At 45.2% G+C, this 27,877-nt stretch overlaps 1 protein-coding gene across 3 annotated transcripts; it reads left to right on the top strand.

Annotated features, from left to right (window-relative positions):
- On the top strand, positions 1 to 27,502 carry PSEN2 (presenilin 2). 3 transcript variants are annotated; one of them, XM_081186452.1, is made up of 11 exons: positions 1 to 137; positions 11,093 to 11,266; positions 12,331 to 12,563; positions 12,916 to 13,057; positions 16,314 to 16,381; positions 16,990 to 17,210; positions 19,323 to 19,421; positions 20,855 to 20,932; positions 22,145 to 22,252; positions 24,117 to 24,235; positions 25,190 to 27,502. In XM_081186452.1, exons 2-11 carry the CDS (start codon positions 11,123 to 11,125, stop codon positions 25,343 to 25,345), a joined length of 1,368 nt encoding a protein of 455 aa, XP_081042578.1. In that variant the 5' UTR covers positions 1 to 137; positions 11,093 to 11,122; the 3' UTR covers positions 25,346 to 27,502. The 3 variants fall into 3 exon arrangements, with proteins under 3 accessions (XP_081042578.1, XP_081042576.1, XP_081042577.1); XM_081186450.1 differs by having other exon boundaries at positions 22,142 to 22,252; XM_081186451.1 differs by lacking the exon at positions 1 to 137 and adding an exon at positions 291 to 311 and having other exon boundaries at positions 22,142 to 22,252.
- The last annotated feature ends 375 nt before the right edge of the window (positions 27,503 to 27,877 follow it).

Genomic DNA, 27,877 nt, shown 5'->3' with positions numbered 1-27,877 from the left:
GAACGCGCCGGAGCCAATCAGGAGCGGAAGAGCCGTCGGAGGGGTTAAGGAGCCGGGCGGCCAGGTGAAGAAGTCCTGGAACTCGTGGCTTCGGGTCGCGGCAGAATCCGGCCGGCCGGGCGGCGCGACCCAGCCAGGTGAGGGTCTCGGAGGCGCGGTGCAAGCGAGCGCTTTCTGCCCGGCAGCTCCCGACTTCCGGGCGTCTCTCTGGCTTTCAAGGATTACAGCCTTGGACTGAATCCGGTGCAAAGGGCTGCGGGCAGCAAAGTAAGACCGCGATGCGAGTGGGTGGGAAGAAGAGGTCGCCTTAGGTAAGAGGGAAAAGGGGGGGGGGATCTCCCAGGACTCTCTCCCTGAGTGTGGATCCCTGCTATGGGCCTGGAGTGGGGAACGCCGGAGGGAACTGTGCCCTGCAGACTTCCTCTTTACCAGGGAGTGGTAAAACATTTAAAATGCCTCCCTGCTCTTAGTGCAGGAAGATCTTCAGTGTGGGTGTTATTATTTCTGCCAGGCATAATCAAACTCGGGCCCTCCAGATGTTTGGGGGACTACAACTGCCATCATCCCTGACCACTGGTCCTGTTGGCTAGGGATGATGGGAGTTGTAGTCCCAAAACATCTAGAGGACCGAGTTTGCCTATGCCTGATTTCTGCCATCAGTAATCTTTTGGGTGTTTCTGCATTGCCCTTTTAAATGAGCACTCCCGAATTCATCGTTTTATGTTTTTGTTTTCCTGTCCAAGGAAAGTGAAAAGTGTATTGCTGGCTGTTGTCTTAGAGGCACTTATCTGATCACAGTTATGGTACGCTATAGAAAGTGTTGTCTCCAGGGTGGCGTATGAGTTTAATTAGTTAATTGCAACAACAACATTGAAAATGTGAGCTTAGCTGCTGCTAGCCTATGACCAGGGTGGGTGCTATCATTAGGTCAACTAGGCGGCTGCCTAGGGTGCAGACTTCAGAGGAGTGCAGTACTGACTTTTGAGGGGCACAGTTTTCTACAAATTAGTTTTTGTTATAATTTTCTGATAAGATTTTCCTTTTACATTTTGAAGAATTTTATCATCTTTGAAGTAATTCATACATTAGATTTTTAAAAAATGTATATATCAAGTAGATACAGTATATAGTATCAACAAAAAAATCTACTTGAGGCTTGCAAAAATTGCAGAAATCATGGATGCACAATGGAAACGAAGATACTGATGCTGAAGAACTGTGTGGCGAACTTACAGCAATAGCTTGAAGTCTTCCATAGCCTGTGCTGCCATAAAGAGTAATGGATGATGTGTCTAATGTTTCTGTTGTTCCAAGGATCCTTCTCAAAATTCCATTGTCAGTGGCAAGTGGTGAACATAGTTTCTCATAGCTCAAATTTATAAAAACTTACATACACTCAACAATGTTGCAAAAGAGTTGGCTTGGCATGCATCAGCGCTTGACCTGAAGGAATTAGTGACAAAATGTGCAAAGAAAAAGGTGTGCACAGTGAGATTTTGATGTGCCTGAAATCAAAACTTTCAAGAGACTTAAAATTTTAGCATCACAATTCACAAGCGTATTCAAAATGATTTGTGTGCTAAAATGTTTTCTTTTGTATTTGAGAACGATAATCAAAAGATAGTTGTGTTGTTTATTCTTGCAATTTAAATGCTGGTCCTAAGGCAGCTTCAAACAAATTCATCAGTAACTGCATGCTGAGTTTGATTGTCATGGGATTTAGTACAAGAAATGATTTCTATACTGCCTTTCTGCTCAGGCATCCAATGTGGTGGTTTATAATTTTAAAAATAATAAAACAAATACATAGTGTATAATGGGGGAGCTAAGGGCACCAGCTCCTTGACCTTAGCTTTCTTGCCTCTGGGTATACAGACTTACTTTCTTAAACAGCCCCAAGGAAGGTTGTAGGACTCAAAAGGTGTGGGGGAAAGCCCTGGGATATGTTGATGCTTTGCCGTAAAGGTAAAGGGACCCCTGACCATTAGGTCCAGTCACGACCGACTCTGGGGTTGCGGCGCTCATCTCGCTTTATTGGCCAAGGGAGCCGGCGTACAGCTTCCGGGTCATGTGGCCAGCATGACTAAGCCGCTTCTGGCGAACCAGAGCAGCGCGCAGAAACACTGTTTACCTTCCCGCCGGAGCGGTACCTATTTATCTACTTGCACTTTCAAACGTGCTTTCAAACTGCTAGGTTGGCAGGAGCAGGGATCGAGCAACGGAAGCTCACGCCGTCGCGGGGATTCAAACTGCTGACCTTCTGATCAGCAAGCCCTAGGCTCTGTGGTTTAACCCACAGCGCCACCCGCATCCCTATGCTTTGCCATACTGGTCCCTTAATTCCATGGCTTCAACTGAAGTAGCTGGATGCTTTGCCTTTGTCATTTACCCTAAACAATAAACAAGGGAAAATTGCATATTTAATCCTTACAAATTATAATAGCTTTAGTTCTAGTATCGCTTTGTTAGGTTGAATAACTAATTGTGCTTAATAGTTCCATTTTTAACTGAGTAGATTTCTATTTCATCCTTTAAAAACATGACAACGGTGCATGTATAAGCTACTCTGCTATTCAAAAAACAAACAAAGCTGTTTATTACAAGAGTGAGCATGAACACACACAGAATACAATAAGCAATGTTAATACTCTATAGCAAGACTTCAGGGTCCTTCCTTATTTAAAAGGCAATATCTGCTTTGCAGGTACTCTGATTCAGTCACCCACATGAAATGTCCAAAATCCTGGAAATGCACTGCTAGTTAGTGTTGACTAGGGCTGGGTGATATTTGGTTTTCAACATAGTGATATATCAGCAATGAAACATCACAATATACCTATACCTCACAATGTCTGAAATAAGATGGAGTTATACAGAGGCATTGGCTGGCTTTCACGTAATTCTCACATTGTGATTTTTGCACAACACACACTCACATCATGATTCACGATGCAGTCGTACCTTGGAAGTCAAATGGAATCTGTTCCGAAAGTCCGTTCAACTTCCAAAAGTTGATGTTCGGAAATCAAATCGTAAGCCACAGAAGCCCCGCCGGATGTTCGGGTTCTGAAGAATGTTAGCAAACTGGAACACTCACTTCTGGGTTTGCGGCATTCGGGAGCCAAAACGTCCTGATTACCAAGGTGTTTGGGATCCAAGGTATGACTGTATATTGCCAGGTCAAAACTTCTCAAACCAATATCACATTATGGACTTCAAACTGGTTTCTGGCAATATATCAATATACCAGTATCACCCAGCCCTAGTGTTGACAGTGATGAGCTGGATCAACCAATGGTCTGACTTGGTGTAAGGCATGTTCTTTCCCACAGGGCAACAAGGGGGGGGGGGAGGTGGTTCAGCTTCTGCAGGTTGTGATAATTTCCTTGCTTGACCTTCATACTCTCATTTTCCACCTAACCTTGAGAATGTTTCCTTGGGTGTCAATCCTAAGCATTTCAGGGAAAGCAAAGTACCTTTTAGAAAAGTAACCTTGGCTCCTGACTCTCTAAAGATTGCATTGTTCTAACCTGGCACATTGTAAACAAGATGCCTTTTTTTGTTTTGTAATGATATGCCAGCCGGTGTTGTGGGTAAATTATCAGCTCACGATCCCAGCTGGGGACATAGCACAAAGTAGGGCTAAAAGTATGTAGATATAAAAGTTTAGCAATCGTGTGCGAGAACACCAGAAATTGCAAGTTGTGCAAAGGTTACCAAGAACAGATTGTGTCATCGGGATTCTGTTAATAATAATAATAATAATAATTTTATTTATACCCCACCCTTCCCGATTCAAAAAACCAGGCTCAGGGCAGCTAACAACAAATTTAAAACACTTAATTGCTGCAACAAAAACAGCATAAAACAATTTAGGTGGAAAATCCATCCAATAAACATTAGATGATCACCAGAGCTAGCTGGCTAAATTAGTCCTATTTGGGCCAGCGAGGATACCAGGGGAGAATTAGCTGTGGGATCCCAGAGTGGGTAATCTTCATAAAAAGGGGAGAGGGGGGGAAGGAAGGGGAATAAAAAAATCAGGTTAAGTTCAAATTGAAAGCCAGGCAGAATAGCTCTGTCTTACAGGCCCTGTGGAAGGAAATTAAATCTTGTTCTTAAAATTGAAAGATGCTACTATTGAGGATTTCCTGGGAGCCTTGTCACCTGCCCTAGGGGGAAGCCCTGTTCCTTAACTGTGTGGGAGTAGATTGCAGGAGCTCAGTGTGGAGGAAAAGGACTCCATTCATGCTCAGAGATACTCATTTAGTCATACGCGTTTTTTCTTTTTTAAGGATGCATAGTCAAAGATGAGAGAGGGTAATATTAAAGGAGCAGTGAAGAGAACTACAATTTTTTTTTGTTAAAAGTACTGGTAAGAAATGTGAGGACTGGCCCTCAAAAAGGCCTATAAAGAAAGTGGAGTGCCTAACTGTACATTCCATGCTTGTCTCACAGTTAGACCTGTTTCCCATGTGATAAGAGAAGCACAAGTTCTGGAAGAAACCCCCAGAGCCTGTAGATTTAAAGGACCATGTACTGTATTTTTCGCTCTGTAGGGCGCACCAGACTATAGGGCGCACCTAGTTTTTAGGGGGGGGAATAAAGGGGGGAATTATTCCCCCCCAGCCCCAAAGAGCTCCCGGAGCCTGCAGGGCTGGGGACGGGGGAAGCCCCGACCCCAGCCCCCAAAACAGGTCCAGGAGAGGCGGCGAGATTGCGCACAACCTCGTCGCAGCTTGCGGGGCTGGGGACGGGCTTCCCCAGTCCCCAGAACAGGCTATCCGCAAGCCTTCGGAGCCCGGCGGGAACTCCCGCCATGCTCAGAAGGCTTGCGGAGAACAGGTTGCGTTCCACAAGCCTTCGGAGCGTGGTGGGAACTCCCGCCAGGCTCAGAAGGCTTGCGGATTGCTGCCTGAACCCAGAAGAGCGCAGTGGCAGTTGGCGCTGCACTCCCCGGGCTTCGGGCTTCAGGCTGCCATCCGCAAGCCTTCGGAGTGCTCCAAAGGCTTGCGGATAGCTGCCTGAAGCCTGGAGAGCGAGAGGTGTTGGTGTGCACAGGGCTCTCCAGGCTTCAGCGAAAGCCTGCATTCGCTCCATAGGACACACACAAATTTCCCCTTCATTTTTGGAGGGGGAAAATGTGTCCTATAGAGCGAAAAATACAGTAAATGCACAACAGGAGCAGATTGTGTCTACTTCTAAAATATCCACTCTGTAGATGAGCCCTTTTCATGCTCCACTTCTGTGCTCGTGCAGCAAATCTTGTCATGTTTGTTTCAGTCAACCTGACTCCAGTGCGCCTGATAATCACAAGCCACATGGGAACTTGTCGGTCCCCTTGCCAATTGCTGCTAGTCCAAACAAACACGCATCATCAGCAGTGCGACACAACACACACTTGAGCTCTTTAAGCATATGTTCTGTGGAGATATCACCTCATTTTTTGTTTTCCAAAGCTGAAGAAGACACGGTGATAGAATTGCAATGCAGGAATCTCAACTAAAGCATCCATGGCAGATGGCCATCCAACCCCTGCTTAGAAATCTCCAAGAAAGGAAAGTCTGGAATCTTCTGAGGGAGTCCGTTCCACTGTCGAAGAGCTCTTGCTGTCAGAAAGTTATTCCTGAGGTTTAGTCAGAATCTCCTTTCTTGTAACTTGAAGCCATTAGTTTGGGTCCTACCCTCCGGAGCAGGAGAAAATAAGTTTGCTCCATCGTCCATGTGACAGCCCTTTAGATATTTGACGATGGCCACCATACCTCCTTTTATTCTCCTCTTATTCTGGCTGAACTCCCACAACCATTTCCAGAGCCTTGTTGATCATAAGATGTTTTGAACTAGAGGGGTGCCCTTGTCCAACTTTCCACAGTCCAACTAGACCCAACAGCGGAACAAAAGCAAATGCGTCTGGACCTGGACAGACAAAACTGACTCCATTTGTGAATTAAATGTCAAGCTTCACAACCTAGAAACCAGACTTTGCCAGCTGGGTGCCTTCTCATTGTTTTGGACTGCATATCTAAAATAACCCAACACGTGCTAGCTAGGGCTGATGGGAGTTGTAGTCCAAAACATCTTGAAGGCACTCATTGGTAAAGACTGCCCTAAGCCATACATTGACATACACATAAAAGTACAAATTTGCATAGGGGTTAATACAGATTGGATTTGTATATATCAAATTCTAAAACTGGCCAGTAGTCAAGAGCAGCCAGTTCATACTCTCCTACAGCAGAGGAACTCTTGAGGCTGAGAGAGAGAAGCACTAGCATAAGGCCAGCCATGGAAGAGATTTGTTTATTTTTATTTGCTAATATTGAAGTATTCAAAGTTGGAAACCCTTGCTGGTCAACTGCAAACCATCCTAGTGTCTCCCCATCTCTTCCTTAGAGGAAGCTGAGCGTGAGTTGGGCTTATCAGATAACAGGGAACAAGTGTAAATATTTCATTTTGCTTGGTCTAGATTACAACATGAAGCAAGATAGCAGGTAGAACTTAGCATAGAATCGAAGTTTCCTAATTCTCGGTAGATTTCAACCTCTGAGGCCTGGATTTCAAACTTGGGAGGCCCTGCTCAATGTTACAAAAATCTGTATTGAAGGATAGCATCCAGAGATTCAGAACCACTTCCAGCACATGTGATTTTTCCTTCCCTTTGTGTGTAGTGATTATTATGTTCCAAAGTGTTTTCAGAAAGCTGTTATGAAGATACAGCCACAAATCAGTTTGGGCAGGGCGGATGCTGAACCCTGCGATGAGGTGGGGAGTGTGTTTCCCCACTGGCTTCCACCCTACTGTAGGCTCATAGGCCGCTCAGAAGCTGAATCTAAATGCATTGGTGCAGCATTGTGCTTCTTTCAGGAAACAAAAGGGAACAGCAATCTGGCATGAGTGTGAGTGTGTATGGCGGGGTCAGCAAGGTTTACCGGCCATGGGCTGGATCACTCCGATGGAAATCATCTGTGGGCCGGACAGATGCAGCGCAATGCCGGAAATTGCGTCTGTGCATGTCTGCGGTGCCAGAAATCGCTTCTGCGTATGCCCAGGAGCCGAAAATTGCGCCTGCACAGAAGCGATTTTCGGCGTCTGGACATGTGCAGACGCGATTTCTGGCATCTGCACATGTGCAGACGTGATTTCCAGCACCGCTCGGTGAGTCCCCGTGCCGTGCTGCACTGGTTTAGTGCAGCGTGCGGGGGATTCGCTGAGTGGGTGGCTCAGTTCGGAGGCCAGTAAACAGTCTTCATGGGCTGCATCCGGCCCATGGGCTGCACATTCCCGACCCCTGGTGGATGGCTCTGTCCACGCTGATGCCCTTCAGTCCTGGAGGGCATGTTACCACTGCTTATGTGTATGGAAAACGTGACTGTGAACCATTCTAAAAGGCCAACTTTCTGTGCAGTTTACTACTTTTCAGTGAATGAAGGTTTCCTTTCCCTAACCATTGGTTTAAGTGTGTTTCTTTGATTGCAACTCGCCATCCCCACCACCACCACCACAGGCGTATCTAGATGAGCACCAGTGGGTTTTCAGCAAAGGATCTTGCTTTTCTCTAAGAGGCAGGTGATCAGGGAAGGGAGATTAGGTGGGTAGTAAAGGTAAAGGGACCCCTCACCATTAAGTCCAGTCGCAGACAACTCTGGGGTTGTGGCGCTCATCTCGCTTTATTGGCCGAGGGAGCCGGCGTACAGCTTCCGGGTCATGTGGCCAGCATGACTAAGCCACTTCTGGCAAACCAGAGCAGCACACGGAAACGCCGTTTACCTTCCCGCCGGAGCAGTACCTATTTATCTACTTGCACTTTGACGTGCTTTCAAACTGCTAGGTTGGCAGGAGCAGGGACCGAGCAATGGGAGCTCACCCCGTTGTGGGGATTCGAACCGCTGACCTTCTGATCAGCAAGCCCAAGGCTCTGTGGTTTAGACCACAGTGCCACCCACGTCCCTTTAGGTGGGTAGTAGTTACCACATATTCTCCATCAAGACACTCGGAGCACATCCTGAACTTCCGGGATGTTGTCCAGCTTTCCTTTCTTTTTCTTTTTCTTTTTATAAAATTTTTATTGGGTTTTCACATTTTACACAAACACAGACAATACACGACACCGACATACAAACACAAAAGCAAAGACATGTAATTTCAAATCCCTAATTTCATAACCACTTTCCCTGACTTCCCCACACCTCCCCTTCCTGCATCCCAACTCCAATGGTTAACTCAGCAAGTTCTTATCTCCAACTTTTACCTTATTAATATTTTACTTAATTCTTCTTAATTAACCAAATTTAACTTATAAACCTCAAATTAAACCTCAACACACATCCTTTACGTACTTTTCTAAGGTCGACCCAATTTCCCTTCCACAAATTTCCCAATTTTTATATTATTTACAAAACAAAATAACAGAAAACAACATCTAATTATACACCCTTTGGGTTCCAAAACTCTCGCCCCCCCTTTCCCGGTTTCGATCCCCAAAAAGTATCCATCAAACAATCAGCTCTCAGCCCGGATCCCTCACGTCCAAGGCCCTCAAATCTCTTTCAGTCCCTCTCTGCCGGTTTTGTTGGTAGTCCTTTATAGTGAACATCAAGTCTCGGAGAAGCTCTGTCCCAATGGGATCTATATTTCTTCCAACCAGACCTCCGTATTCAAAAGTGGAGCCCAAATCATGTTTCTTGTTTCTTTTAAGTCCAAATGTCCCAAATGTCCCAAAAGCTCCAACTTTCACCTTAATCAAATTTGTAATCCATAGGTCTTCCGATCTCCCTGTGGGGAGGTCTCTCCAATCTTCATTTTCAATTTCGAACCAAATTCTCATCATCCAGGTCTTGTTTTCTTTGTAATCCATTTTTACAGGCCTCTGGTTGTCCTTTTTCACCTGCGACATTTCAGCTCCTCCTTCCCACTCCTCTGAGTCTGCACATATCTCTTCTTGTTCAGCTGCAAGATTTTCTTGTGTCGAGTCCTTGGCACCGTCAACAAGATTATTTACTTTAGAATTCAAGGTCATAACATCTGTAGCCAGAGCTTCACTCTGATCTTGTAATTTTCCCAAGAGAAAAAACATTCTATCGAGATCAGCCTGTATTTTTCCATCTGCAGCCATTGTAATGTCTCAGAACCCCCTCTAGAGGGGTTCTGGTTACTTAGTATTCTTTCTCCAACAGTCTAGTTACTTTGTTTTTGTTTTTCCTTTATTTTCAACGACTTAAAGTCAAATGTATCAAAAATAACCAGCAGAAATAACAAAAGGCAAATTTTTCTAACTTTGACAGCTCATTTGACAGCTGTCAAACTCTTTATATCTCCTCAGCAGGCTCTCTCGCGGATCGCTCCCGGATCCCGGGGGGTTGCACATCAGCTCCTTAAAATCAGTTCTTATCCTCCAGCAAAAAACTTATATTGCCAAATCGTGAAATTAATAACTTTTATCTCTCAAAGAGAAAGGTGGTCTCTCGACCTTATTTATCCAATTATTGCTTTAAATTGTCTGCAAGACGGGGGGGCGGACTTCCTTTTTACACCTCCCCCGGTCGTACCAAATTTTAAAAAGAGATTTTTAAGCCCAATTTCTGTACTACTCACGGGTTGTTACTTTTGCAGCCCAAATGTTCAAAAGAAGAAGTCAGCGCTCTCCGGCCATGGCTCTCGGCTTCACTCCGTAGAAGAAGCGGTCTACTCACAGCACCACGTCACTCTCCGTCCCCCGCTCCGAAGCCTATAAAAGGGCTTCTTCGCGGGTCGGGGAGGGTGCAAATGGTCCCGCCGAGTCACCAAGTCCACAGGCTTCAGCGCCTGTGGTTTCTGAGGGTCCCCGCGTCGCTGCCGCGGCATGACCCGTCTTCCACGGAGCCGATTCCCTCCGGAGCTCGGAGGGAATCCGCCATTAGCCGATCGCGCTAACCCGGAAGTCTCCCAGCTTTCCTTTCTTTAGGAGTCGGCTTGTAAGAGCCACAGAGAATCATCACAGTGCAGAAGTGCCATTAATCCTTTTCCAAACCAGTCCGTCTATCTTTGGAACTGTGGAACTCAGAATTCCTATATTCTTTTGCCTCAAGGCTTTTCCAAATTGTTTTCAGCTACTTCTGCCAAAAAATGGACACCTCTCTGTGTGTGTCTTATATTTACAGTATATGCATATATGCATTTTTAAGTGGCACAAAATACAGTTCCAGAGTGTGGACTAGTTTAGCATAAGATTCACAAGATACTTCCCTGTCTCAGTGCCTCTGACAATGGAAAATATAATTTGGCATTGCTAGTTCTTGCTATATCTAAAAGAGTTTTAAAATCCTTTTTGTTTAGGCTGACCTCCTATTTTAGACTCTTAATTGATGAGCTTAAATTTAGAATGTTTTTGTATTCAACTAAGTCCTAAGAACAGATTCATTAATTTTGGTGGAGCTCCTGTCTTTCGGTCCCAGCTCCTGCCCACCTAGCAGTTCGAAAGCACCCTTAAGTGCAAGTAGATAAATAGGTACCGCTTTCTAGTGGGAAGGTAAACGGCGTTCCGTGTGCTGCGCTGGTGCCGGCTCGCCAGAGCAGCGATGTCACACTGGCCACGTGACCCGGAAGTGTCTGCCGACGGCGCCGGCTCCCGGCCTCTAGAGTGAGATGAGCGCACAAGCCTAGAGTCTGACAAGACTGGCCCGTACGGGCAGGGGTACCTTTACCTTTAAGTTAATCACATTCATGAACTTCAGTGGGTCTACTCTGAGTAGGACTAACATTGAATATCACCCATAGGGTGTTTTTTTATGTTTTACTCTGCTGAAACTTACACAGGCATCTTCCAACTTCGCTGACAAGCACACCAAAAACTGTGTGAGGGGGCGGGCAGAACAGGGGAACCCCCACTTGTACACCTCCAGAATGGAACCCCTGTGTAAGTGGGGATTCCCCTGAAGCTTTGTGCCGATACGTATAAAATGCCTAGTTTTTCTTCGTTTTAAATTGTATTGTGCTTTGATTATGTGAGTAAGTAGCCTTATGTGGGCTGTGCTCAAAATAAGTTTGTAGGTGTCATGATTTTGACTTTTTCTTGCCGTTCTCCCATGGCTCAACCTTTTGTGGGTCTCTAATATAGCACTGCAAGGTTCTCTGTGAAGGAGGAAGCATGATCACCTTCATGAACAACTCAGACAGCGAGGAAGAACCCTGCAACGAGAGAACGTCCTTGATGTCGGCTGAGAGCCCCCTTCTGCCTTCTTACCAAGATGACACACAAACACCAGAAGCAGGAGAAACACTCACGCACAGGGTAGGTGTATATTCCACTTCTGGGAAGAAGGAACACTTTGTAAAATGCTGATCTTGTCCTCTGTGCGGGTTCTTCCTTCTTATGCCTTCCTGAGTCACTTATCTGTGGGGGGGGGGTTTGTTTTTAAGCCTTAGAATGAGTGACATAAGGTGGAGACGATATTCCTGTTAAGAGGAGCTGGTGAAGCTCAAATTCTCTAAAACAGAGATGGTCTGGAGACCAAATGTAGCCTTCTGGACTCTCCCCAGGCCACAGCCTTCACTAGCATTGCACCTTCCTCAGGTGTTTTTTTTTCTGGCTGGAATGTCACATTCCGAATGTGTAATTAAACTGAGCAAAAGCATCTTGCTTACCTGGAGCATCAAATTTTGTGTGTGTGTGTGTGTGTGTGTGTGTGTGTGAGAGAGAGAGAGAGAGAGAGAGAGAGAGAGAGAGAGAACCTCTGACTGTAGCGTGGCGGGAATGTAGCTTATAGTCCAAAAGGTAAGAGTCCCATCTGTGTTTTACCTATGCTTCTGCCCACCGCTGTCATGTTACACACACCCTCCTCAAAAGATAGCCCACTAGGGAATATGGACCTTTGTCTGAAAGAAGGGTCCTCATCCCTGTGGCAGAACATAGGCAAGCCCTGTGCACGCCAAAGTCTCCTCAACCTCCAATCATTTTGGTGGGTTATTGAATGGAGGGATTGCTGAGGGCAAGGAGCACTGCCTGCTCTTTCTGTTTTCCAAGCTGCACCCTGTAGAACAGGCATAGGCAAACTCCGGCCCTCCAGATGTTTGGACTACAATTCCCATCATTCCTAGCTAACAGGACCAGTGGTCAGGGATGATGGGAATTGTAGTCCCAAACATCTGGAGGGCCGAAGTTTGCCTATGCCTGCTGTAGAACATGCTCTTTTTCTTTTCTTATTTACATTTTGTGGGATAAATGAACTTGGGTAGGTTGGCAATTGAGCAGATGAGCAGAGTGGGATGGAGGCCGGGTAACTTGGGCGGACACCTGGTGATCCAGGTATAGGACCTGCCAGCTGCTAACCCCTGTTGCATGTTCTTCCTTTGTAGAAAGGGCGTCCCGGCAGCAGTGGGAGCTCCAACAAAACTGCTGATGGAAACGCGGCCGACACGGAAAGAATCGCCAGAGTGCTCGCTGCCGTGGATAGCGAGGAGGAAGAGCTGACCTTGAAATACGGAGCGAAACATGTGATCATGCTGTTTGTGCCTGTCACGTTGTGCATGGTTGTGGTTGTTGCAACCATAAAGTCGGTGCGGTTTTACACTGAGAAGAATGGACAGCTGTAAGTAGTCCTTGTCTGACGCTGGGTAATGTGATTGCCTCTAAGGCTACATCCAAACAAGCCTCCTTTCTTTTCATTTGATCTTTTGCTGTCCTCCTTTCTCTGCAATTGACCCTTTGCTATTCCAATACGAATCTCAATCCCTACTTACAGGAAGGGTCAGCTCTGAGTCTAGTTGATGCACCTTGTTTCTGCCACCTTTTCGTCAATTAGAGTTGGGGATTTGCATTGGCTTAAGTATATTGCTGATCCACAACACAACTTGGAGGGCTGAGTTTGTGTCGATGATCGATTTGTGCCAGAGCAAAACCACTTTTTTTAAAGAAAAAGACATGCTATGCTTTTCTTGCAGGATTTATACCCCATTTACGGAAGACACGCCCAATGTGGGCCAGCGTCTCTTGAACTCTGTGCTGAATACCATAATCATGATCAGTGTCATAGTAGTAATGACGATCTTCTTGGTTCTATTATACAAGTACCGTTGTTACAAGGTAAGGCGATGGCCTAAGATTTGCAAGCGATGAAAACAGACATGCCATTTTAGCAGTCCTCACAATGGATCTTCTCAATTTGCCTTGTATACCTGTAAGTCAGAAACCGGTCATGGGTTTTTGCTCCTCCATTCAAGTGTATTGCTCACATTATTATTTTTTAAGGCTCAGAGATGTTTTTAAAAGCAGTTTAGATATATTTCTAGAGGTATCATCCAGGAACAACTGACAAACTATTTCAAAAAATTTCCAGGGAGGGAAGTGTGTTGGTGATGCCCTATGCCAAGGTAGCTAACCTGATGCCTAATAGATGTAGGATTTCAACTTGCATTAGCTCCAGCCAGCATGGACAGTGATGATGGGAGTTGTAGTCCAATAGCATGTCACCGACACCACATGGGCTACCTGGTATAATACGCAGCAGCCAATAGATGCCTTCCACAACCAGCTTTTCTTCACTACAAACAGAAGAACATTGAAAACCTGCAGAATCGTTTAAATTTAGGCACTCACTTCAGGCTCTCCCTATGGTGAGAGCCCTTTCAGACTTCCCCCTTAGCTTTTATAATGTTATTTTAAGAGCTAAAGATGCATTGTGCTGTTTCCAAAATTCTGCTATGATATTGCTGGGCAAGTCCTGTGCTTAGGCTCAGAATTAATATGCCAATTATCATTTCTGAACCAGACTTACTTCCATAAACGTACAGTCATACCTTGGGTTAAAGTTTCTTCAGGTTGAGCGTTTTCGGGTTGCGCTTCGCAGCGACCCGGAAGTAACGGACCGCGTTACTTCCGGGTTTCGTCGCTTGCACATGCGCAGACACTCAAAATGACGTCACGTGCATGCGCAGAAGCGGCGAGTCATGACGCATGCAGACACAGGTTGCGGTCTCTTCGGGATGCAATCGGGGCTCCAGAACGGATTCCGTTCGCATCCAGAGGTACCACTGTATCTTTTTACCCTGTCTGTTTATTTCCCTGTTTGGCCATAGTTCTGAGTGAGAAGGTTTGGACTGATACTGCACCTTGCATGGTACAATCCCATGGAGTCCCAAAACTCCCCTTCCAATAATTTGGGGATTCTCATTCCTTAAATGAAAGGACTGATAACTTGGTCATAGGCAAGGAGGGAGTCCAAATTTTAGATTCAGCAACATGGAATGTATGGTCATCCAGTAACTGGTTTAGTGTGGTTTTTGTTGGCAACCCTACAGATATTAAGAAAGTTGCAGGATACATCATTTTGTGCCTGTCTACAATATTTCAAATTGGTTTGGGTAAGCAAGCCATTTCCATGGGATTAGACCGACATGGAGCTCTGAAAGAGTTTCTTCGTGTCACATGAATCAATTTTTTTAAAAGACAAAATGAAAGACCACTTCATTCCAAAATAGGTCAAGAAACCTGATTGTGTTGAAGCGTGAAATTGGTGTTTTTAAAACAGGCCTGCACATTTTGTAACCCATCGAGCAAAGAGCAGCCCACCTGCCATATATGGTGGTCCACAAGGGACTTGATTAAACTGCCTGTCCTTGCTGTCTGCCTGGGATTACGAAAACAGAGCTTGGCAAGCTACAGTACATATCTGGTGGGCTCTGTCCAGCGGGGAGGTCAGAAATTGTACAGACCTCCTCTTTAAACAATCCCAAGTGCATCAAGGAGAATATCCAGCAGTTCATTATGAAGAGTGAGAAGTTGGGAGATGGCAGGTCTTCAGAAGACACCAAAGAGTGCTTACGCAACAGCTTTTTCCCCTCTCTCTAAAAGGAGAGACAGCGACCAGTTGTTCATCTGCTTTATTAGTTGTTTTGGATGACCTCCCAAGAACTTAATAAAGCTCAGGCACTTTATTAAAGAGAAGGTAATTGAATGTTGTAAGGATTTAATGAAAGAGCAGGAAGAAGCACTTGGAGAAAGAACAAACGCCTCTTTAGGTAATGCATAGCAAATGCATCGCTTTGCAAAGAGTTGTGTTTCAACAGTATCTGGGTGATCCCTGCAGGCTTCCTAAGGGGCTGTGCAGTAAAGTCATATCATAGGAGGTTGACTTCGGCTAGTACAGGCATGGGGAACCTGCGGCCATCCAAACTGGCAAATTTCAAAAGATAAGGGATCAGATTACCAAGAGAGGTTGCCACTTAGTTTCTATGAATCAGGTTTTGTTTGTTCTGTGTCCCCTGAACCGATAAACCAAATAGTGCATGTCAATTTCAGGCCACATGGGAGAAAAGTGCACCAAAGTATAACATGATGACACTGGCACCCAAGCAAGGAGGACACCAGGGTGCCTCTGAACTGAAGAGAATGTGGCGTGCCAAAGATTCTTGGGACCTGTAATAAGGAAATCTCTGACAAGTACTTTGGAGCAGAAAGATGGGAAACCTTTTGTCCCTGTGTTCCTCCCAGATGCTGTTGGACTCCAGCTCCCATCAGCCCCAGCCAGTGGTCAGGCATGATGGGACTTACAGTTGAACAACACTTGGAGAGCCACAGGTTTCCTATCCCTGAGCAAGACACTGAACAAAACTCACAAATAGACACTGACCTTTCACGTTTTTGCTCAAAGTCACTCTGAGCCAAAAGGTTACTATTCCCAGGGCTTTCTAGTTTCATCTTTCCATTTCTTGCGCTTCCTGATTGCTGCATCAGAAATGTTTCGATAAAGCAAACATGCCTTAAAGCCTGATGGATGGTTGGTGCATCTGTTTCATTGCTCTTGATGTTAACCGTAGCAGCATTTGAAGTCTGATATCAAGGAAGCCCTGGAAAGAGAAGGAACGAAACGCCTCAAGAGGGAAGCCGCATGTTCAAAGTCTTTGGCACATAGGTCTAAGCCATGGTGTGCTTTAACCATGGTTTGCCCAAAGCCTGTTTTGTTTTCCAGCTGCTCTTGGCTTGGTGTTTCTGTGGTGTGGCAAGCGTTTGGGACAGGGTGGCCAAATGAACCATGGTTGTTGGGCTCAGACGTAACTCTAAACTATACTTTGTTCAAGCCATGGTTCAATAGACACCAAAAAAAGCAATGGCTTCGCATCATAGTCTGATGCGAAAAAACAAAACTATAGTTTTGGGTTGGATTCAGAAATTCAGACAAACCACACTTTGCCAAAACAAGCCATGGCTTCATGTTATATGCAAAACAAGCCATAGCCTGAAAAACAAGCAGTATGGTTAAGAAACTAGTTGAGGAGAGGAGCACTTCTTTGATAAATCTGTGCAAAGCAACCATGTGTACCACTGCCTTCTGTTTTAACAGTTCATTCATGGCTGGCTCATTCTCTCATCTCTGATGCTGCTGTTCCTCTTCACCTACATCTACCTTGGGTAAGTGTGAGTAAGTGCTGTTGATCCTTAGCAACTCAGCAGGGCTAGAAAAAGGTAGAGACCAGCCAATGACTGTCAGTAGATTAGCGTGAGTTTCTGACTTCCGAGTGTTTGATAATAATGAAAAGATTAGAATCCCTGATCTGTTTTGTTGTTGTTGTTTAGTCGTTTAGTCGTGTCCGACTCTGCGTGACCCCATGGATCAGAGCACGCCAGGCACTCCTGTCTTTCACTGCCTCCCGCAGTTTGGTCAGACTCATGTTTGTAGCTTCGAAAACACTGTCCAACCATCTCGTTCTCTGTCGTCCCCTTCTCCTTGTGCCCTCCATCTTTCCCAACATCCGCGTCTTTTCCAGGGAGTCTTCTCTTCTCATGAGGTGGCCAAAGTATTGGAGCCTCAGCTTCACGATCTGTCCTTCCAGTGTTTTACATCAGGGCAAAATCCTCATTACATTGTTTGTAATGTTGTCTTCTAGTGGTTACTTTGCGAGCCACCCAGAGTGGCTGGAGTAACCCAATCAGATGGGCAGGGTACAAATAACAACATCATTCTTCTTGTTGTTATTACTTGTTTCCTTGACTAAACTTTTTTTTGTTTTGTTCTGCAGTGAAGTGCTAAAGACCTACAATGTGGCCATGGATTATCCCACCCTGTTCTTCTTCATTTGGAATTTTGGAGCCGTTGGGATGATTTGCATCCACTGGAAGGGGCCCTTGCACCTCCAGCAAGCCTATCTCATCATGATCAGTGCCTTGATGGCTTTAGTCTTCATTAAGTATCTGCCTGAGTGGTCAGCCTGGGTCATTCTGGGAGGCATATCGGTTTACGGTACGTCTGTAATGGAAGAGACTACTGGGTAATGGAAGAGATTTTCCGTTTTCTATTCTTCATCACATTCTTTAGCTAGGAAATGGGAAGCTCACAGGAGCTAGCCTAAATCAGTGTTTGTACCAGCCATATTTCATAGTCAGCTAATGGCCCCTTTTCCATAACAGCGTTTTTCAGGGGGATGGCTGAGAGAGGAACCCTTGGGAACCTGACTTGTATTGAGTCGCATAGTCCTGTCCACACTGATTAGCAGTGGCTTTCCAGGGTTCAACAGAGGACATTCACTTTTGCATGCACAGCGAATTTCCACCTGGATGACAATAAAATAATTGACAATTTGTTTTTGTCCTTTTAATGGGCCCAAGATCTCCTCCTTGACACATCAGCTTCCTCGGCAAGCATTGCAGAAGGCTTCCTAGAAAGAAAACTGGGGAAAATATCAGAAAGATTGGTGCAGGGATTAGGGAATCATGATGAATGGAACAAGTTGAGAAGCTCTGTTTATGTTTTTGACATGAACTGTCAACTGTATATCCCTTCTATATCCCTCCCCTGTAACGTTCTGTGAATGGAAGTAAAGAGGAGAGACCCACCGCTTTTTTGTTGTCTATTGAGCCATAGTTTGAACCAAGTATAGTTTAGAGCAGGGGTTGGCAAGCTTCACCACAGCACAAACCTCCTGGTGGGCCGGAGTGCATGTGTATGTGCGTGCACGGCAAAGGGGGCTTCTCTCTCCCCCAGACCCTCCTGTCCCCCTGCCTACCTAGGGTGCTGCCGAGAGGCAGAGGGTGGCAGCGGTGGCGGAAGAACAAGCAGCCCGAAACGGCCGTTTTCGGGCTGCTCATTATGACGACGACAGCACCTGCCGCTCACAAGGGCAGACACAGAAGCCATGCTTGGTAGAGCGGCGGCGGCAGCAAACAGCTTGCTCCAACAAGGGGCTGCTAAAAATGAGCTCGGCCAGCTCAGCCCAGCTGCCTTCCTCCTCTCGGCCACACGCAGCCGCCACTCGCCCATTGGCCAGGGCCTCAAACCTTAGCAGGCGATTGGCTGGCAATTTGCTGCACCAGGGGGAGGGAGGAGGTTCCGCCGTGGTGAGGGAGAGGGGGGAATGGGGGGGAGGCGTCCGCACCACGGAAAAAGAACCACGGAATCCCCACGCCAATCCACGGAAACTGCCTTGGGCCGGTTCCGGGAGGCTCATGGGCTGGAACCGGCCCATGGGCGTTAGGTTGCTGACCTCTGGTTTAGAGTTACATCTGAACCCAACAACCATGGTTCATGTGGCTGCAGCTGCACCTACTTTTTAAGTGTAGGTTTGTCAGTGACAAAACTACTCCCCCTTCTCTCCCCTCCCTGTTTTTCATCTGTGTCTCTCTGAATTGGTCCCAAAGGTTTGAGAAGGATCCAAGTTGCTTTAGGCTGTTTTGGAGGACAGCCACTTCACCCTGGACAAGGGTTAAATCTCTGAACTGACCCAGTTTCAGATTCATCAGAACCAAATACTAGCTCCTCACCCCCTGGTTCCTTCCCATGCCTTGAGGTTGTTGCCCAAGGTCCCTTTTCCAAATTCTCCCACCCAATGGGGTTTGGACAGGGGCCATGTATGTCAGCACCTCTTCAGCATTGGCCCCATGTCTGCAATGGTCTTCTTAGAGGTCCGCCCGATAAGTGTCTATCTGACACTAGGTAAATACCTCTTTTGTTTTCCCAGGACTTAGTTTATTTGGTTGGGGTAGCACTGCAGTAGCTCTGATAATTTTTATTTCTCTGCTCTGCTTCCATGCCATGGAGTTGTGTTCCTCTGTTTTCTATTTTTCAAAGTGGTCTTTTTGACTTGATAGCTGTGTGTTTTTAATTTGCTGCTCATGATTTGATTTCTGATTATTTTACCTTGTAAGCTGCCAAGAGGGCATATCTATAAATAGAACAACCCCTTACACTGCAGTGACTGAAATACGTCTGCCATGCATACTTAAAAACAAAAATAAGTAGGAAAAAATGACCTGCTGCTAAATGGCAAGAAAATGAAATACTTACGAAGTGATTTGGGATCAAATTGATTTCTCTCTCTCTTTCTTTCTTTCTTTCTCTCCCTCTCTCTCTCTCCAGACTTGGTGGCTGTCTTGTGCCCAAAGGGGCCGCTCAGGATGTTAGTGGAAACAGCGCAAGAGAGAAATGAGCCCATATTTCCAGCACTTATTTATTCGTGTGAGTAAAACAGAGGGGGAGTAGGGACGTCCATTGCAGAATATACCCTGCAGTGTAGCAACATTGACTCAGGACCCCAATACCTCAAGGACCACCTCTTTACATATGAACCTACCCGGACCCTGAGATCATCTTCTGAGGCCCTTCTTTGTGTGCTTCCTCCTCAAGAGGTGCGGAGGGTGGCAACACGAGAATGGGCCTTCTCTGCAGTGGCTCCCCATCTACGGAATGTTCTCCCCAGGAAATTTTACCTGGTACCTTCAGGGATACATCTTTTGGCGCCTGGCAAAAACGTTTCTTTTTAACCAGGCCTTTGGTTGACCTTATTAACATCCTATGCCCTTTTAAAGTGTGTCTCTTGGGGGGGTGTTATTGGGTTGTTTTTATTTTGATTATATATATTGTGGTTTTGATGTTGATCTTTACTGTGAACCGCCTGAGACCTTCAGGTATAGGGTGGTATATAAATTCAAACAACAACAACAATTACAGAAAACCTTCGATCCTCCAGATATTGGTGAACTACAGTGCCCATCAGCTCCACCAAGCTAATGGCCAGGGTGATGGGTGTTGTATTTCAGCAATATCTGGTAGGCCAAAGGTTGCCCACACCTGCTATAAAGAACCTGGAACTGAGAATGTGAAGTGCAGCTGTTTAATGAACAGGACACAGGTGTGGGCAGCCTGAGGTAGTTCCAACAGACCTTGACACCTGCGCATAAAAGCAAGCCCTGCCGAGGGTGGCAAGCTTGCAGCTGCCACCAAAAAGGTGACACTTTCTTGGTTCCCTGGTTTGCACATAATGGGGAGAAATTGGCCTAATGTATGCTGTGGTCTTTGTGCTTCAGCTGTTGCAAAGTGGTCCTGGTTGTCACCCATGGCTTCATAAACCATGGTTTGTTTTGCTAAAAAGCTTCATAAATGGAATTGCTCAGCTTATGAAACTCTGGATAGTTGTCCAAACACAGCCAGCAGAAGTTCTACTTCAAAATGAAAAATCTGTTTTTGCTTAACAAAACTTTGGAATCATAGTGTTTCTTCAGTTTGGAGAATTTTTTAAATAACAAACTAATGGATTGGGCAAAATAGTTCGCACTGCAACCAATCTATGTACAGTGGTACCTTGGTTCCTGAATGGCTTAGTTGTCAAACAAATTGGCTCCCGAACACTGCAAACCTGAAAGTAAGTGAAAGTAAGTTTGCAAATGTTTTTGGAAGCCGAACATCTGACGCGGCTTCTGCTTGAATGCAGCCAGTCAGAAGCCACACCTTGGTTTTCGAATGGTTTCGGGCATCAAACGGACTCCCAGAACTGATTAAGTTCAAGAACCAAGGTACCACTGTACTGATGGGTAAGTGTAACTACCTGCAATGCATTATATAATATGGAATATGGAGCTTCGTCATGTATTATTTTCCTTTCTACTTTATAGCTACTATGATGTGGACTGTGGGAATGGCAAAACAAGACAATGCACGAAGGAGGTCTTCTGAAGAGACATGGGATCAAGGTGACCTATGCACTCTCTTGTTTTGTTTTGTTTTGTTTTGTTTTGTTTTGTTTTTAACTCTTCATTTGCTTATGAATAGCATGTGAATTCATTCTGAAACATCTTGTTAGTTGGCAAAAACGATGGATGTACTTTGCTGACTGAGACTTCAATGACACACGGGGGGGGGCTACTTTTGATATTAGACGTTCTAAACTTCAGTGAAATAGTTAGCATTGGCCATGAAAGGAGGGCCAATTCTGGCCCCTCTTACAACTTATGTATGAGTGAGAATCTCCCAAGGTTTTTCTCGGACCCAGATCTATTTGGCAGTGGGCTCAAGTACTGAGATCTGCAGGTGAATCCCTGATTCTATTCCAAATGTTCCGGATGCTAGGATGCCTTCCACTAGGAGCAGGGTTTGCTGCTGTTGCGCTTGTTTTTTAAAAAAACTGTAGTCCCTTTTTCCTTTCAAATGCTGTTTCATCAAGTCTTTGTTTAGTTGATGTACCATATTGGCCTGAATATAAGCCGCACTTTCCCCCCAAATTCTGACTGTGAAAAGTTACAGTGCGGCTTATATTCATGACCTTATGGTATGCAGCCAGGACCGTGGGGCAAACAGCGCCAGGAACGTGGTGAAGCAGTGCCTGCCCCGCACATAGTTCCCCGTCCTCTCCCCCAAGGCCGGGAAAGGAGAGAGCGAGGAAGGGGAAAGGCCATTGGCAACACAGCACAGCACAGCTCTCTCTCCCCCCCCCCCCGCAATATGCAGCCATGAGCAGTGAGGATTAGAGCGGTTTATATTTGGGTATTTTCCTTATTTTCTCTCCCCCCCCCCCAAATTTTAAAGCTGCGGCTTATATTTTGGTGCGGCTTGTATTCGGGCCAATATGGTATTAAGGCTGCTGCTTCTTTCAGCCTTCATCGATTTGCTTTCATCGATATAGTTCTGGTATGTGTGTGTGTGTTTATGATACTTTCATTATTATTGGTTTCACTTTGTGCTGTGAACTGCTTCATCAAATTAAGATGAAAAAAGTGGTATATAAATATTGTATGAAAATCCTTGCTTGGGAAACAGTGAAATGTTTTGACACATACTGACTCTTTCTTACAACTGATTTGTAGGCAAGTCTGTAGAAAACTCCAGCTTATTTGTGCTTGTGTGCATATATATCCAATAATTGTATGTACTGACTTGTTGCGGGTGGCTTTTGGTCTTCTCAGCAGAAGGAGAACAGAACCATGATGATGGTTGTTACACTGAGCCAGCCGTTCCTGACATGAGAAATTCAAGAACAGACCATCCAATCGATCCTCCCTTAGAGGAAGAGGAAAGTAAGTTGAGACCCTTTTATGGCCACTTTGCTGGTATTTACACAAAATATGAATTTGGACATTCTGTTCACCAGCTTGGTGTCTTCCACCTGTGTCTGGCTGGTGCTGATGGGAGTTGTAGTTAGAAACATCTGGAGGGCACAAGGTTGGTGAAGCCTGCTCTAGTATCTTTAAGATATAGGAAGCTCCTTTCAGATTGAGTCCGTTGGTGCCTATAGCCAAATGCCACCCTTTGGCTAGAAGCAGCTTCCAAAGGCTTCAGGTTAGAGGTCTTTACTAGCCTATATTATCTGAAAGCTTTCAAATGGAGATGCCAGCTACTGAACATGACATCTTGTACCCAAAGCAGCTCTGCTATCTTTGGTCCTTTTGTACTAATTTATGCCAAACCATGCCATGACGTGGGTGGCGCTGTGGGTTAAACCTCAGAGCCTAGGACTTGCCGATCAGAAGGTTGGCGGTTTGAATCCCCGCGACAGGGTGAGCTCCTGTTGCTCGGTCCCTGCTCCTGCCAACCTAGCAGTTCAGAAGCACGTCAAAGTGCAAGTAGATAAATAGGTACCGCTCCGGCGGGAAGGTAAACGGCGTTTCCGTGCGCTGCTCTGGTTCGTCAGAAGCGACTTAGTCATGCTGGCCACATGACCTGGAAGCTGTATGCCGGTTCCCTTGGCCAATAAAGCAAGATGAGCCCCGCAACCGCAGAGTCATCCGCGACTGGACCTAACGGTCAGGGGTCCCTTTACCTTTACCTTTACATGCCATGAATTGGAATGGAAAGGTTTGGGGCTATGGCAGAGTTCTTAACATCTCCCTGGCATTTTGAGTGTCAATTTCTGCAGCAGCTGATAGTATTTTGGTGATGAAGCTGATATCTGGGGAATGGAGGGGGTTGCTTTTATGATAACGTGTGTGTGCGCGCACATGCTTTAAAGGATTTTTGTATTGTGCACTTTTAGAAGTGATTTTGAGAGTTTGTGAAAAGTGTCTAGGAAATTAAATTAAAAACTATTCCTGGGAGGAGTCTTGGAATGCCTCTGCATTCCGATGCATTCCAGTGCTTTTTCCACAATAGTTCTGTGTCCTGGAAATGCTACGATTACAAATCATTTGCTTTGTCAGTACAGATGGTGATGTTCAGTTAGGACTCACATGAGGCTATGACTCCAAGGCTTCCCCTAATGATTTGTGTGGACATAATGTATGCCTGACCATGAACTGGATCAGATACAGATTCAAAACTTTGGAGAATTAAAATCCACACTTCACTCCCCCCCCCAAAAAAAAAGTTGAGTGCAACTCAGAGTAAGGGCTTTCTGTCTCCAGAACCCACCTTTAAAGCAGGAGTTCTCTGCATCTCGGATGTTTTAGCCGGATTATCTTATAGGAAAATACCTTTTCTCTTGAGAAGTACCTCTCTGGCATGGCCAGTAACTGCATTTCTTAGTATGTCTTCTCAGAAGGAAGCCCTACCGAGTGTAGCAAGACTTACTCCAGTGTAAATGTGTGTAGGATTGAAGTGCTGTTAAACAATCTTGCACTGCTTGCTATGATGGCATCCAGTTTCTGGCAAAAGCTAAAGAGCGATGTCCTACCGACAAGCAGAAAAATGCACTCTTCTTTTTTAAAAAAATACCCTTGATAATGCTGGCACAGATCTGCAATGGATGTAAAGTATAAGAAACGTGATCCAGTTTCTCTAGATCAGTGTTCTCTTTCCCCACCCACTAGGGAGCTGCAAATGCCATGATGATTTTGGCCCCGATAATAAGCGGAGAACGGTTGGTGATAACGGCACTGCGTTTCTTGTCAGAATAGCAATTCCGCAGAGCTGACGGAATCCTTTCTTTCCCTCCCTTCTAAACAGGAGGCGTCAAATTGGGTCTTGGGGACTTCATATTCTACAGTGTACTTGTGGGCAAAGCAGCCGCCACTGCTAGCGGTGACTGGAATACAACTCTGGCTTGTTTCGTAGCCATCCTCATAGTAAGTGAAATCGATAGGTTATGTCTTGGTGTTATGCCATAAAGCCAGGCTAGCTGAATCGATTTCAGCTGCGGAAGATGCCTGCCCACACGGGGCCCACCCCCTAAAAGGTGAGAACTCACCCCACAAGAACTCGGCCATGTTGGCTGGGGTTGATGGGAGTTTGGAGTCTGAAAACACCTGGAGGGTGCTGGGTTGGTGATGGTTGGTTGGTTGATTGAATGATTCTATTTCTATGCCGATTTTTATTCAAATAAATCCCAAAGCTGCTTACAAACAAAAGAGAAAAATAGCATTATGGAACATCACAAATACAGCATAAATCGTATAAAATCTTAACAAATCATCAGTGAAACAATCACAAATCCCAATTAAAACAATTCCCATCTATGTAACACTATTAAAAAAGCAACTAAAAAAAATAAGCTAAACATCACAGTTACACCAAAAATCATATTATAGGATTCACAAAATACGCCAACATTCATACCTATAAAACAATATTAACAACATTAACAAAATAGCAACAAAACAAACAAAGACCTGTTGAATTTGTACACTTGCTCTCCCCTCCACCATGACTCATAAACTTTCATTCTATTCAATGCATCAAAATACTTTCTACCTAGAAATTTGCACATTAAGCAAGGTAAGAGGGGGAGCTGTTGATCGTTGAGGAGGTACTCTGCAGTCCACAAAAGTTTATACCATTATAAATCTGTTAGGCCTAGTAGACTTAAGCATAGCATAGACCTCAGGTATAGGGCGGTATATAGGGCAGTGTATGAATTGAATAAATAATAAAATAAAATAAAAATATGTGTGTTGGGATTTTGACCTTAGTCTTTTGAAATACTGCAAGACACTTCCAATATTTTATCTATTGGTTTTTATCTCTTAAGGGGGCAAATAACCCGGCCTTCTTCCGAGTAACGTTTTTCTCCTCCTCTTTAGGGCCTGTGTTTAACTCTTTTGCTGCTGGCAGTATTCAAGAAAGCGTTACCTGCCCTTCCCATCTCCATCACCTTTGGCTTGATCTTCTACTTCTCAACAGATTACCTTGTGCAGCCTTTCATGGACACCCTTGCAGCCCACCAGCTATATATTTGAAAAAAGCAAACAAAGCAGTGGTGATCTTCTCTGGAGTCTTTGCTGTGCAACAGGACATTTTCCAATAGATATGGTTTTTACACTTAGTGCCATATATTTTTCAGGAATCCCAGTAACAACACATGTGTGAGTCTCTCCTGAGACTCAGTAGCCAGGTCCTTCGGTTTCTGATGTGAACAATTTGACTGGGAGCAGGACGCACGCAGCCTGATCCTATCTGTGTTTACTACTGAGCTCAGTTGGACTTGCTCCCAAGTCAGCTTGCATAGCATCGCAGTCCCAATAACCCTGAGACATCTGGCCTCCTGCTTTAGTTTAGCGTGTAAATGAATGGGAAAATGCATTGGTTATATTAGCCCAAGGTGAAACAAAATTCCTCTCCCAGGAGGTGAGCAGATGATGAATGTGAGATTCCAGTTTGCCAGAGATGTTGCAATCGTAGCGAAGAATAATCATGGTTTCGATGTACTGTTGCACCAGCATGCTTCCACTGGTGTAACAGGGACTCTTGTTTCCTCTACCCCCACCAGGTATCTCCAAAATCTGCGCCAGCCCTCCACAGTTGATTTTGAGGGTAAGCGGGGGTGGGGGTGGTTTGGATGGAACAGGAAGTTCAGTTTCATAAGCCCCAGGCCCCTACAGAGCTGCAGCCCCATAATAATAGTACAGTATGCTTAAAAAAAATACTACAAAGCATCTAAATGGAATAAATGAGAGGGTATTTTTTCTGAAAGTGTATTGGTTATATTAGCCCATGGTGAGAAAAATATAATTACTTGGCTGGGAGGTGAATTTAAGATTCCTGTTTACACTAGTAATTTGCAAAAAAAGGAGTAATTATAATGGTAAGTAGTTGTGCAGCACACTTTTTTTAAAGTGTGAAAATGCTCCTTTAAAATAGGCATGCAGCTAAACTGCAGGGGTTGTGTGGAGGCAAAACTGCACATGATTAATATGTAGCAGGTTTCCAAATCTCTGTTTTTTCTTTAATTGCAGCCATGGAGGAGGGGATTGGAATTGCGAGAGAGGGAAGTGGGAAGGGAAGGTTTATCCTTTCCCTCCCCATCCATTATCATGGCAAATTCAAGGGCTCCATGCGGCTATAAGGCTTAAGAAAATAATCCCATTGGCACCAATGGGACCTCCTCTTCCTCCTCCTGTTTTATGCTAACCCTCCCAGCCCTGCCAGGGGTATTTCATGGATTTGTTCGCAAAAATGTATGTGCCGCTTGATTGTAATAAAACCTCTGAGTGGTTTACAGGAAATATTAAGATGATCAGCGAAAAGCATCTAGAAATAATTAAAACAATCTGTAAAAAGAGATTAAAACAAATCAACATCTACATGTCGAGATAGACTTGCCTAAACAAAAAAAGTTTTAAGCATGAAAAAGAGTGCACCTTCCTGATGTCAACAGGCAGGGAGTTCCAAAGTTGTTGTGTGATACTCAAATAGCAGTTTTTTTTACAGCTGTGATGCCTGTAGCGGGGCAGAGTGCATAGACTGAAATGGGCACATACAGGGTGAAGTGATTGTATGAGTAAACTGGCCCCAAGCCATTAAGGGCTTCATATATACCAGTAGTTAAACCTTGAACTTGGCCTTGTGAAAAGGCCCTCCCAGCAATGACTTTTTCAGGAAAGTCATTGCTGGGGAGGAAAAGGAGAAATCTAGCAGCCCCACTTCTCATGCTACCACCCCAATAATTGTTGGGACTCCCGCACACCTGTCGCTAAAGAAAAGCCAGAGACTCCATTCAGTGTAATGTGTAGTTTAGCCCCAGGAATGAAGCAAGGGTACAGGGCTTCTTCAGTTTTGCCACCAAAGCCCTTCCAAGGGAAGGAAGCAAGTGGACCTTCAAAGATAACGACCTGCTTGCATGGTAGTTTCCCCACACTCTGGATTGTACACTGCAGGGCACAGCAAGAAGTGCAGGAAGCAAGAAGCACAATAGATGTTTGGCCGGTCTTGCCCTCTTCTCAACTGAGCTGCCCGGGGAATTGGTGCTGGCTGGGATGGGGCTGCCACCCAGATGTGCTGAGCACGTAAGTGTGGTGACACACACACACACACACACACACACACAAAATCAACATCTTTGTAAGACCCAATGGTTTTTGTAGCACTGGTCAATGTGAGCAAGCGGATCAAAAATAATAATGGGGAGCCCGTGGCCCTCCAAATATTGTTAGGATGACAGCTCCCATCATTCCTAACCGTTGGCCAAGCTGGCTGGGGCTGATGGGAACTGGGAGTCCATTCAGTATCTGGAGGGGACCACCAGTTCCCCATACAGCATACTTTTAGAGCCTCTAGCAGAGGGCCCAACTTTAAGTGGAGGTAAGTTGTAAATAACAGGGGGGTTAGTTGCCCTGTTGCCTCCCTCATACTTGAATTGGCAATCAGGCCAAAAAAGCAGCCCACATACAGCCTCTTGCTTTGCACTGTTCAGGAATGATTTGGGGAGAAGCCATTGATTGAGGTCAGGCAAACTTCTTTTGGCTCTGTGGGGTGTGTGTTAAATGACTAAC

This window comes from Podarcis bocagei (assembly GCF_964188305.1).
Source record: "Podarcis bocagei genome assembly, chromosome: 3".
NCBI lineage: Eukaryota > Metazoa > Chordata > Lepidosauria > Squamata > Lacertidae > Podarcis > Podarcis bocagei.
This window is presented reverse-complemented; position numbering and strand designations above follow the sequence as displayed.